At 35.9% G+C, this 10,453-nt stretch overlaps 2 protein-coding genes across 2 annotated transcripts in view; both read left to right on the top strand.

Moving 5' to 3' along the window:
• LOC116290740 (bifunctional 3'-5' exonuclease/ATP-dependent helicase WRN) overlaps positions 1-10,453 on the top strand; it is a 35,548-nt gene that overhangs the window by 24,311 nt on the left and 784 nt on the right. Inside the window, exons 21-32 of the mRNA XM_031697842.1 lie at positions 6,059-6,115; positions 6,493-6,548; positions 6,792-6,823; positions 7,122-7,199; positions 7,551-7,621; positions 7,912-7,955; positions 8,181-8,319; positions 8,716-8,828; positions 9,070-9,250; positions 9,615-9,710; positions 10,014-10,110; positions 10,190-10,255. Of these exons, the coding sequence (XP_031553702.1) occupies positions 6,059-6,115; positions 6,493-6,548; positions 6,792-6,823; positions 7,122-7,199; positions 7,551-7,621; positions 7,912-7,955; positions 8,181-8,319; positions 8,716-8,828; positions 9,070-9,250; positions 9,615-9,710; positions 10,014-10,110; positions 10,190-10,255 (1,030 nt within the window). The remainder of the gene's footprint in view (positions 1-6,058; positions 6,116-6,492; positions 6,549-6,791; positions 6,824-7,121; positions 7,200-7,550; positions 7,622-7,911; positions 7,956-8,180; positions 8,320-8,715; positions 8,829-9,069; positions 9,251-9,614; positions 9,711-10,013; positions 10,111-10,189; positions 10,256-10,453) is intronic.
• On the top strand, positions 161-5,037 carry LOC148909861 (uncharacterized). The gene is made up of 9 exons (XM_089032425.1): positions 161-352; positions 1,360-1,518; positions 1,673-1,729; positions 2,720-2,773; positions 2,948-3,081; positions 3,303-3,431; positions 3,552-3,659; positions 3,926-4,103; positions 4,286-5,037. The coding sequence occupies exons 1-9, from the start codon at positions 316-318 to the stop codon at positions 4,423-4,425; spliced, it is 996 nt and encodes a 331-aa protein (XP_088888551.1). The 5' UTR covers positions 161-315; the 3' UTR covers positions 4,426-5,037.

Here is a 10,453-nt window from a genome sequence, read left to right as displayed (position 1 = left end):
ATATTACTTTCTATAAGAAAATGGATAAACTTCGCTTTCGATTTATGTAATCTTTCGTGTCAACCAATATTTATCGTTCCCCTCGCAAATAATCTACTGTAAATAGCGGGGGAAATGTCGCACAATCATTGGTGCGTTTTAGCCAATGAAACGCGACGTCATACAAGAAACAATTTCATTGGTTATCCAATGAAACGAGAAGCCATCACGTGCTCAACTCTAATATAGGACGTCAAAAATTACGCACACGTGCTTTCATCGACGGAAAAAACTTCTCGCATTACAAAACTGCTTCGACCATTTATCCACTTCAACATGACTTCAAGAACTGTTATGAAAGAAACAAGCAAAGGTAACAGATTTTCAAAAGCGTTGAATGCAGTGATCTTCTTTCTTAAGAATGCCGTGCTGATGCCTAGCCGTTTAAGATTTTCAAAAGCGTTGCATGCAGTGATCTTCTTTCTTAAGAATGCCGCGCTGATGCCTAGCCGTTTAAGATTTTCAAAAGCGTTGCATGCAGTGATCTTTTTTATTAAGAATGCCGCGCTGATGCCTAGCCGTTTAAGATTTTCAAAAGCGTTGCATACAGTGATCTTCTCTCTTAAGAATGCCGCGTTGATGCCTAGCCGTTTAAGATTTTCAAAAGCGTTGCATACAGTGATCTTCTTTCTTAAGAATGCCGTGCTGATGCCTAGCCGTTTAAGATTTTCAAAAGCGTTGAATGCAGTGATCTTCTTTCTTAAGAATGCCGCGCTGATGCCTAGCCGTTTAAGATTTTCAAAAGCGTTGAATGCAGTGATCTTTTTTATTAAGAATGCCGCGCTGATGCCTAGCCGTTTAAGATTTTCAAAAGCGTTGCATACAGTGATCTTCTCTCTTAAGAATGCCGCGCTGATGCCTAGCCGTTTAAGATTTTCAAAAGCGTTGCATGCAGTGATCTTCTTTCTTAAGAATGCCGTGCTGATGCCTAGCCGTTTAAGATTTTCAAAAGCGTTGAATGCAGTGATCTTCTTTCTTAAGAATGCCGTGCTGATGCCTAGCCGTTTAAGATTTTCAAAAGCGTTGCATGCAGTGATCTTTTTTATTAAGAATGCCGCGCTGATGCCTAGCCGTTTAAGATTTTCAAAAGCGTTGCATACAGTGATCTTCTCTCTTAAGAATGCCGCGCTGATGCCTAGCCGTTTAAGATTTTCAAAAGCGTTGCATACAGCGATCTTCTTCCTTAAGAATGCCGCGCTGATGCCTAGAAGTTTTCAAAAGCGTTGATTAGGATCTGTCTGAGTAGAAATAATTTAAAATAACAGATTGTATTGCGGTTAATTGTAGTAGATATTAAAACTATGATTCTATCAATTACAGTTAATGAAGACCGGTATTATCTGATAGTGTTCGATGATAATACCTATTCGGTGGCAGACAGAAAGCAAGTGCTCTGTCCGGACATAGACTTGACGATTGGGACTAAAGTAAAAGTAAAGAGCGGCACGCGAACGCATATTGGAAATTTAACAAATATTGGTAAGAATATTCCCATTGCTGATTTATGAAAAGTTAATAATTGGAGACTCAATGTGAGGCATTGACTAAGGCATACTTGCATGCATTTTAAACCCACAATTTTTAAACGATTTGTAAAGTTCTTTATGATCCTTGTTTTTTCTTTGCATTGTAGGTCCAAAACGTGATCTAGATAGAGTGGCTGCTCTACAATTTGGCAAACAATTACCAGGTAAAAAACTCTTTCTTTTATCCATTGTTGATCGAGCCAACAATATTTGTTGTGAAAGGAAATTTGGGCAATACACATGAACAATCAGAGTACAGTGTATGTCACCACGTACGCACAGCAGTAAACTGCCTTGGTTTCCCTGCTTAAAGTGGATATTAACAGAGGTTAATATGAATCTAAATCTGTAGGCGGGCCAGGATGGGAACAGGAAGTTGAATTTAATTAATCTATTGATCCATCATATGGCGTTTTAGCACATCAATGTAATATGCAAACATAATAAGTAAGGACGCTAATACTTAATTAGTGCGTTTAATTAGCTGAAGCACTTTCACTTAGCTTGCGATAGGAATAACACACCGAACTACCGCTTTATAGAATTTGTCCTGCCCACCACTCCACTATAGAGGTAGTCAAAAGTTAATTGTGTAAATAATTTTTTATTTTTTTTCTCTAAAAATATATAGTCTTTAATCAATAATTAATAATAACAATAATCTCTAATCAATAATTTTTAAATATTTATACATTTTTTCAAGATTGTAAAAAACGAATAGAATTTGTCCATTATTTAAATATGAATATGTTAATATATAATACTTACAAAGAAGAAGGAATTATAAGATGAAAAAACTGACTAATAAGGAAAATTGAAATATATATTAAATATATAACTATGTATCTTTATCTAAAAATCTACGTTAATAAGCTAAAAATCTAAATTTATAAAATGGCGCTTCAAAGTTAATTGTGTAATATTTTTGTTTTCTCGATGTTGACTTATTATTCAGGGGAATAATAGTAAATACGTTTGTAACAATATAGACTTAGGATTTAAATATATGTATATATGTTTTTTATCTGTATATTCATAGTATTGAGTTTTATGTTAATAAAGACTACCTGAACCCATTCCAGAGTCTAGTGTGATTGAGAACTGAGAACTAGTCTTAAAAACAAGTTATAGAGTGTTTTTTTTAATTATTGTAGCAAATGAGAAGACTATCAAGAGATTAAATAAGAAACCGGAGGTTAGAGAAGATGGTAAGAATAATAACTTATTTTTAAGTCTTCTAAGATCACAATTGTTGTGTTTGCATTGTATTTTTATATGCTTTTGTTTAAAATAAACAATCTAACTGAAATCTTTCCTTTGATATCAAAATAAAAAAGGAGACATGTCCACCATATCATTTGATGCATTTTTTTCCGTTACAGCACCTAAACCAAAAAGGAAACTTATTGAAGTGGAAACAGAAAACGAAGAGTCAGATAGTGATGATGAAGAGATTGATGAAGCAGAGAAGGAAAGAGAAAGGCTGTATTCGCTAGTTTCGAATTTGGAGGATGCGGTAATTGCAGAAGCTTTATACACCTATTTCAAAAATCATTGTCACAGCCAAATAACAGTGCAAAGTCCTTTAAGACTGTTAATTTTCCTGTTCTTTCTTTTGGATTTGGCATAAAGCAACAAAATGTTCTAATTTTATTTCCTATTTTCACTTGATCCAATTCCTGACCTCATTAATTTTTGACAATTTTCTGAAAATACTTTATTTTGTTGAACTTGCAGCCCATTGCCAACATTCCTAAACCTGGCTGTGAGTGCAAGGTGCACATTGCAAAGCTCATGAAGGAAATGTCAAGTCTGAATCAAAGGATGACTGACTTAGAGAAGGCTTTGAAGACAAAATTAACCAAGGCAAGTACATATCCAATTGTTACAACCAAATGAAAGAGGATCTCAACAAGAAAACGCATCTAAAATCAGGCTACAATATTAACATAAAAACTTGGGGTTTTTTTTTAATTTTAAACTTAGAATGAGGGAACTCCAGATAGGTCAAGATCTAGTGCTTTACCTCCAAGCCCTTCAACACCAATGGGATCATTAAAGGACCTATCAGATGCCTCTGCTCTTCAAAACATTGTAAGTTTCTAACATAATAATTTTTCCCTTATTTATATGAGTAGTATGTACCTGTTGAATCAATAGGTCACTTTAGAAACGAGCAGGCGGGATTGTGGCAAGTTTGAAATTTGAACCTAATTAGCCAAAACTCTAAAGTTCGGATGGCTTTAAATGTTTGTATCTCTTGTTCCTCCTATGATTCAAGCATTAATTCCAATGTGCTAAAATTTAGGAAATATAGGAAACTAGAATCATATTAATATATATATTGTTTATTTTTACAGGAACACAATGGCATAAATCTGCTTACATTGAAGGCACCTGCAAGAGAGCCTCACAAAAATGCCCTGAGGTTAATGGACAAACTTTTTTCAGTGGAAGAAATGAGTCAGGGGATTCTGTTTGCCTCAAAGAGGTCATCAAAGAAAGAATTAGACCAAGAGAGAATTGGAAAAATGTTAGGTGAGTACCTTGAAAATGTAAAGCAAAAACATTTTTGTTCACGAATAAAATACTGAAATGGTGTTTCTCCAACATTTTTGCCATCCAAATAAAAAATCAAAATGGGACTTAAAGAAGTGAAAATATATATTTTATAATATCTAACAAAATAATTTTTATTTTTCTTTGTTCTCTTTTTTAAGAGGTGCTGTATGCAAATTATGGAAAAGAAAAGATCCAGAAAATGCATCAGCATGTTGTTGATGTCTGTAATCAGAAATGCAGAGATTGTGCACGCAAACTACAGATGAATCAGAAAGTGGTAGAAAGCAATGATGAATAGTTCTCTGATTTTTATTATATTCCTGAATCGAAACAAAGCAAATAGAGGGGAATGGTTATGAAACCTGTTGTAATTGGTTATTGTTCACTTTTTCCAAGCGTGACCCTGCACAATCCTTTGTTTTACCATTGTTGGCAATGGCTGAGTGAACATTAGACCAAAATCTTTCTTTTGGCTGCTAGTTCAAAATAATTAAAGATTTATAAGAGATATTTGAATATTCCTTTCGACAATCCCATCAACAAAGTTTATGTTTTCTTATTTCGGATGAGCATAAATCAAACATTGTGCATGGTCAAGAACTGTTCAACATCAAAATTAAGCGAACAAAGGCCACCCTATGACAATAGTTTCATAACCATTCCGGTCCCCTCTATTAACTATGATTGAAATATTGCCTAGCTGCAATAATCAAGTTTTGAAAATATTTTTACTTTGAGTTTTCCATTTTTTTTTTTTTTAATAAGAAATATTATCGTAATTAGCTACATTAGTTGTCTGGGAAATTAAGGTTTTCTTCAAAAATAATTATGCAATGTGGTTTTTGCTGTTCCTGACCAACACAAATCACAGATAATTTCTTTAAGTGGTACATTATATGCATACTCATGTAAATTTTTGATCTTAATAATATTCCAATTTCTTAAATCATGCTTGAAGAAGATGTATTTTCTTATAGCAATATAAATAGAAAGAATGCAATTATGTACTATTTTAGACAGCAACAAAATTGTGTAATTTATCTATTATTCTTGATTCTGAATTTTTTTCAATTAAAGTTATTCTCGATCAAGACCTCTAATAAGTTTTATCCTTACTTAGACAACTCGTTTACAGGATATTTTAATTTAAGTGCTACAAATCAATCTTTGAAAGATCTAATTGGCATGATCCTAAAGCCTTATGGTGTAAGTCCCAATACCAGGGACTCTGAAAGATCTTACCAAATCCTGGAAGATCTTGCCAAGACCCTAAAACATCTTACAATACCCAGGAAGATCTTGTCAAGGCATTGAAAAAACATGTACATTTCTTGCAAGATACAGCATAAACTTGCCAAGATCCAGTAAGATCAGGTCTTATTTTGGCATGATCTTACCGAGATCCTGCAAGATACTGCATAAACTTGCCAAGACCCTGTAAGATCAGGTCTTATCTTGGCATGATCTTACCAAGATCCTGCAAGATACTGCATAAACTTGCCAAGATCTTATGTAAGATCAGGTCTTATCTTGGCATGATCTTACCAAGATCCTGCAAGATACTGCATAAACTTGCCAAGATCCTGTAAGATCAGGCAAGATCCTGCCTGATCTTACAGGATCTTTGCATGATCTTGGCAAGTTTATGCAGTATCTTGCAGGATCTTACAGGATCTTGGTACAAGATCTTGCCTGATCTTGCTTAAGATCTTTGTTAAGATCTTGTAAGATTTTTATAAGATCTTGCAAGAATCTTGGCAAGATGTTCAACCTGGGACCCCTCCTTGGGTTAACTTCGTGCGCAGCACCTCTCCCTGAATAAAATCCTAGATCCGCCCCTAAACTGTACCAGTAAGCTGCAAGAAAGACTCATGATGAGTGGTCATTTTTCTTGCACGCTAACAAACCTGATATTAATTTTTTTTATTAAGGCTGTTGGGAGTGGCAAATATGGAATAGGAATGATTGTCTATCTTTTGAGAGGATCTGTAAGTAATAAATAACGCAAGATGGAAGGATGAAATTTTCCGTTATAAAATAACATTGTGAAATGATTGAAATCAGTTAAAGTCAGATGGGTGTGATGGGGCTTTGTGATGTGTGGGGAGGTTGGTTGGGGTCAGGTACAGTGAGATGATATAGGGTGATTGTAGTGGGGTAAGGTAGGGTGATGTGTGGTGTGGTGGATGAGGTGGGGTGTGTTGGGGTGAGGTAAGATGTGATGGGGTCCAGTAAGATTGGCTGGGTTGAGAATTCCGATTAGGTGCAGAATAGTGAGTCAACTGGGATTTGAACATGTCAGATGAGGTTGGCTAATGTTGGGTGATATGACGTAAAATACAGTGAAGATTCTCATTTGTTTCAGACTAACCAAAAAGTCCCTCAACGATTTACAAGACTCAAGGAGTATGGAAGTGGCAGGTAAGCTGTCCTTCGAATAACCACTGTTGTTTAATAATAATAACCTTTATTCCTACACAGAGTCTCGTCATACAATATGCTTTTGGTTTCTAAGGTTACTTGTAAATACCAATATTAGTAGTCTTTTTCATATATAGAGTGGTTTCACAACAGCCATGTTGGATAGCAAAACGATTGAAAATTTCTCCTTTGGGAAATTTATTTGAACAGTATTTAGATATTTTATTATTGTTCTTTTTTTAGTTGTCACAACGAGAAGTGGTGGAAGAGTTTTGGTGAGTAGAAACAAGCCTTACCTAGGGCATATTATGTTTTTTGATTTCAGACCATGTGCAAGTGAAATTTAGAAGATGGTTTTTGTGAAGGTATGAAAACTGGAAAACCAGAAGAAATAACTGTCATCTAGTCCAAGCTATAGTATTTTCTTGTGACAAGGCAGCCATATTGGTGTACCAAACATTAGAAACTTTCTCCACAGTTTTTGCATAAACATAACATGTTCGCTGTGATGTTACATGAAACATGAAAATGCTTTTTGCCTAGCAGTTTATCTTGTGAAGTTTTTTCCAACAGCAAGACAACTAATGACAGAGAATATTTTGGAGGAAAAGTCAAACCCTGGTGGATATGGGAGTCTAACGGCTGTTTCAGGTATGTTAGGATGGCAATAGTACTTGCTAGCCAAGAGAAAATGAACTAAGAGAAGGTATTCCTGCTTGTAACTATCATAGGCACCGTTTGATGCTACTTTTAGAATCGCGCGCTCTACGCTGTTTGCTTACGTTTTTTTAAAAGAACAAAAGAGAACATGAGCAGGCAAGGTAGAGCGTGCACAGTATGCATGTGCAGAAAGACGAACGATCAACTGAATGATTCTAAAAATAGCATCGAAGATTCTAAAAATAGCATCAAAGAGTGCTATGACTCCTCTTAGTTGATATTCTCTTGTGCTAGCTAATTTACATAAACCCCATAATGTTTCATCACATTTGTTTTTAACAGCTAAAGGAGAACGATGGCTTTCACAAAGTCGAAGAGACAGTTCTGTCAAACTAGAATTGACACCATCCAGGGTGAGACATTTTAGCTGTATTTCTCTGTACTCATAACCAGTAGTTGATAGACTTGAGCATAATATTTTCCCACTTCAGACCACTTGTAATTTCTTTGAGAATAAGATTCCTTGTTCAGGTTTTATCCATATTATTTTTGGGTCTTCTCAAGTGCAAAAAAACGATACCCGAGGGAAAACTAAAAGATTTTGAGAATTTTGTAATATCTGTCAGTAAGTTAGACTGTAACATAAAAAAAAAGAATATTGTTATTTCAGTTTACTAGAGCTGTTTTATTCATGTCTCTACAGGATCTTGAATCATTTGAACGTCCATCAACTCCTCCTGTTCCAAGGTGTGTGTCTTAATTCCAATCAATTTTCCTGCTTCCGTAAAAATCAACTACTGGATTGAAAGAAATAGAAATCATTCGCTGCATTCAACGTTAAATATAGTTATATACATCTTACATCTTACATAGGAGTCAAGCACAAAGTATTATGCGAATAAAAGTGGTTTCCCAGAGTTTTGGTGCCGGTTTTTGATGTGAAGTTTACATGGTGCTGTTCTTGTTTCACAGGATCTTACCAGCGTCATCTGTAAATGACTGGAATTACTATTCCTATTCAGTCAGCAACCCTACACCTCAACTGAAAGTACTATCTACACCAGAGCAGCCTGAAGTGAAAGTTATAGATGAAAAGGAACTGGAATTACAAGTATGATGTGAAAATAATCCATATGATGGTGATGATGTATTGATGATGATGATGGTGATGATGATGATGATGGTGATGATGATGGTGATGATGGTGATGATGATGATGATGTTGGTGATGATGTATTGAATACTTGATGATGTATTGATGATGATGATGATGGATGATAATCCTCAAGTGATGCTGACGATGTATAAATGATGATAATGTTTTTGACATGTATATGATGATAGATGATAATGACCATTATGGTGATGGTGTGGTCTGATGATGATAGTGTTGATGATGATGTTTATGATGAAAATACTGCTATTTAAAAGTACAACAAAGGAAACTAATATGTAAACAAGTCTTTTCACTCCTGTGCTTCTAACCTTGGCTTCGTTCCTGTTTCAGGGTGCCCTGTATACATCACTGCTAAAGAAACGTGCTGACCTGTCACATGACCTTGACTGTGCACCTTACATGTTGGCTACTAACAAACACCTTCTTGATATTACTAAATACAGGTCAGTAGGCTTGCCATTTGTTTGTCCATCCATCCATCCATCCATCCATCCATCCATCCATCCATCCATCCATCCATCCATCCATCCACCCACCCACCCACCCATCCATCCATCCATCCATCCATCCATCCATCGACCTACTCATCCATCCATCCACCCACCCATTAATATCTATACGTACCATTCTATCCCAGCCAGCCAGCATTCCATCCTTTCATTCATTTATTGCCTCGTTATTTAGACCAGACAACAAGGAGAATCTACTGCGTATAGACGGCATATCTGAGAGACAGTGTGAACGAGTTGGAGATCAACTTATCCAGTGTATCAAGGAATTCTGTTCTGAGAACAACTTTTCTACCAATATGTTCCTTGATCAAACTGACACCTCTATGGCAACTGCGAAACCACAGGAAGCCCAGGTATCAAAACTTAGTATACGCTGTGTTTCTTGATTATAGACCTTGACGGACAGACTCATTTACTTCAGGGTTAGCCACATTTCAGTATTGAAATATTAACAAATATCAACTGTATATCAAAGGATACACAACTTAAACAATAGACCCCTTGCATGTGACATCAAAGCAGCTCAAATTTGGAGGACAAAACAAAAGAATATCAATCTCAAGAGAATTGGAAATCTATTGTTGTGTCCTTCAAACTGAGCTGCATTCTGACGTGTGGCGAGGAGTCTATACAAAAATTTTTGGTATTGAAAATAAACAAAAAAAACTTTTTATTTGGATGTAGAATTGGTGTCATGAGGTGTTTTGCTTTTATCAGGAGACAAGACAAGAGCCCATGGGTACCCTCCTGCGGGAAATAAGTGACACAACTCACACGTCTTATGACTGGTTTCACGAAAAGAATATGTCTGTGGTAAGTTAGTTATAGAATTTGTTTACAAATAATTGTATGTCATGCAACGGTAGCCTCATTTGTAAAGAGACTTGGTGTAGACTACTTTCAGAGTAGATTTCGACACGATACGGTCAATTAAGTTTAGACCAATCACAGTGCGAGAGATAAATGATCATAAAAAATGCCAACATTACCGTCACGGTCACGGTACTAGTAAGACATCTCGTGAACCAATCAGAGTGAGCGAGATCACTGCTTATCCAATAAAAATGCTCGCTCAATCATAGTATTGCTTTGGTTCTTAATGCTTTTTTTCTACAGAAAGAAATATCTAAAGCGAGGAATTTAGTAGAAGGAACAATAGTGAATCACTTGACGGATGCTTTCCGTGCTGGGTATCCTGTGGACTACAAACGACGTGAGTAGACCGGGACCGTTGTCATTTCCACTTATAAGTATAGGATATTTATTAAAGTATTGTGTTTTTGTTTGTACAGTTGGAGTGACGGAAGAGGTGATAAAACAGGTTACACAGGTTATTAGATCTCCTCCAATCAATTCTGGTAGGTACACGAGATATTTCCATCTATGATAGTCTAATGGCACAACTGGGCACTGGGAGAATGGACGGCTTTTTTTTCAACCAATCAAAGCCCGTGAGATTACTTCATACGGAATGAATATTGTTGGACATTTGCTCTAATAATCCAGCCGCTTATTTGCCTCTCGTAGTCTTGTTGCGAAAGGCCGGTATACAAAAT

Source organism: Actinia tenebrosa, unplaced genomic scaffold, assembly GCF_029948245.1.
Source record: "Actinia tenebrosa isolate PJP-AT-01 unplaced genomic scaffold, QUT_ActTen_1.0 PGA_scaffold1__47_contigs__length_23844297, whole genome shotgun sequence".
Taxonomy (NCBI): domain Eukaryota; kingdom Metazoa; phylum Cnidaria; class Anthozoa; order Actiniaria; family Actiniidae; genus Actinia; species Actinia tenebrosa.
This window is presented reverse-complemented; position numbering and strand designations above follow the sequence as displayed.

What these genes read in the sequence shown, in the direction of transcription:
- LOC148909861 (XM_089032425.1), top strand. Translation starts at nt 316, where the DNA reads ATGACTTCAAGAACTGTTATGAAAGAAACAAGCAAAG. An exon ending in ACCGGAGGTTAGAGAAGATG is followed by an intron (nt 2,774 to 2,947) that starts GTAAGAATAATA and finishes TTTCCGTTACAG; the next exon opens with CACCTAAACCAAAAAGGAAA. An exon ending in GAGAATTGGAAAAATGTTAG is followed by an intron (nt 4,104 to 4,285) that starts GTGAGTACCTTG and finishes CTCTTTTTTAAG; the next exon opens with AGGTGCTGTATGCAAATTAT.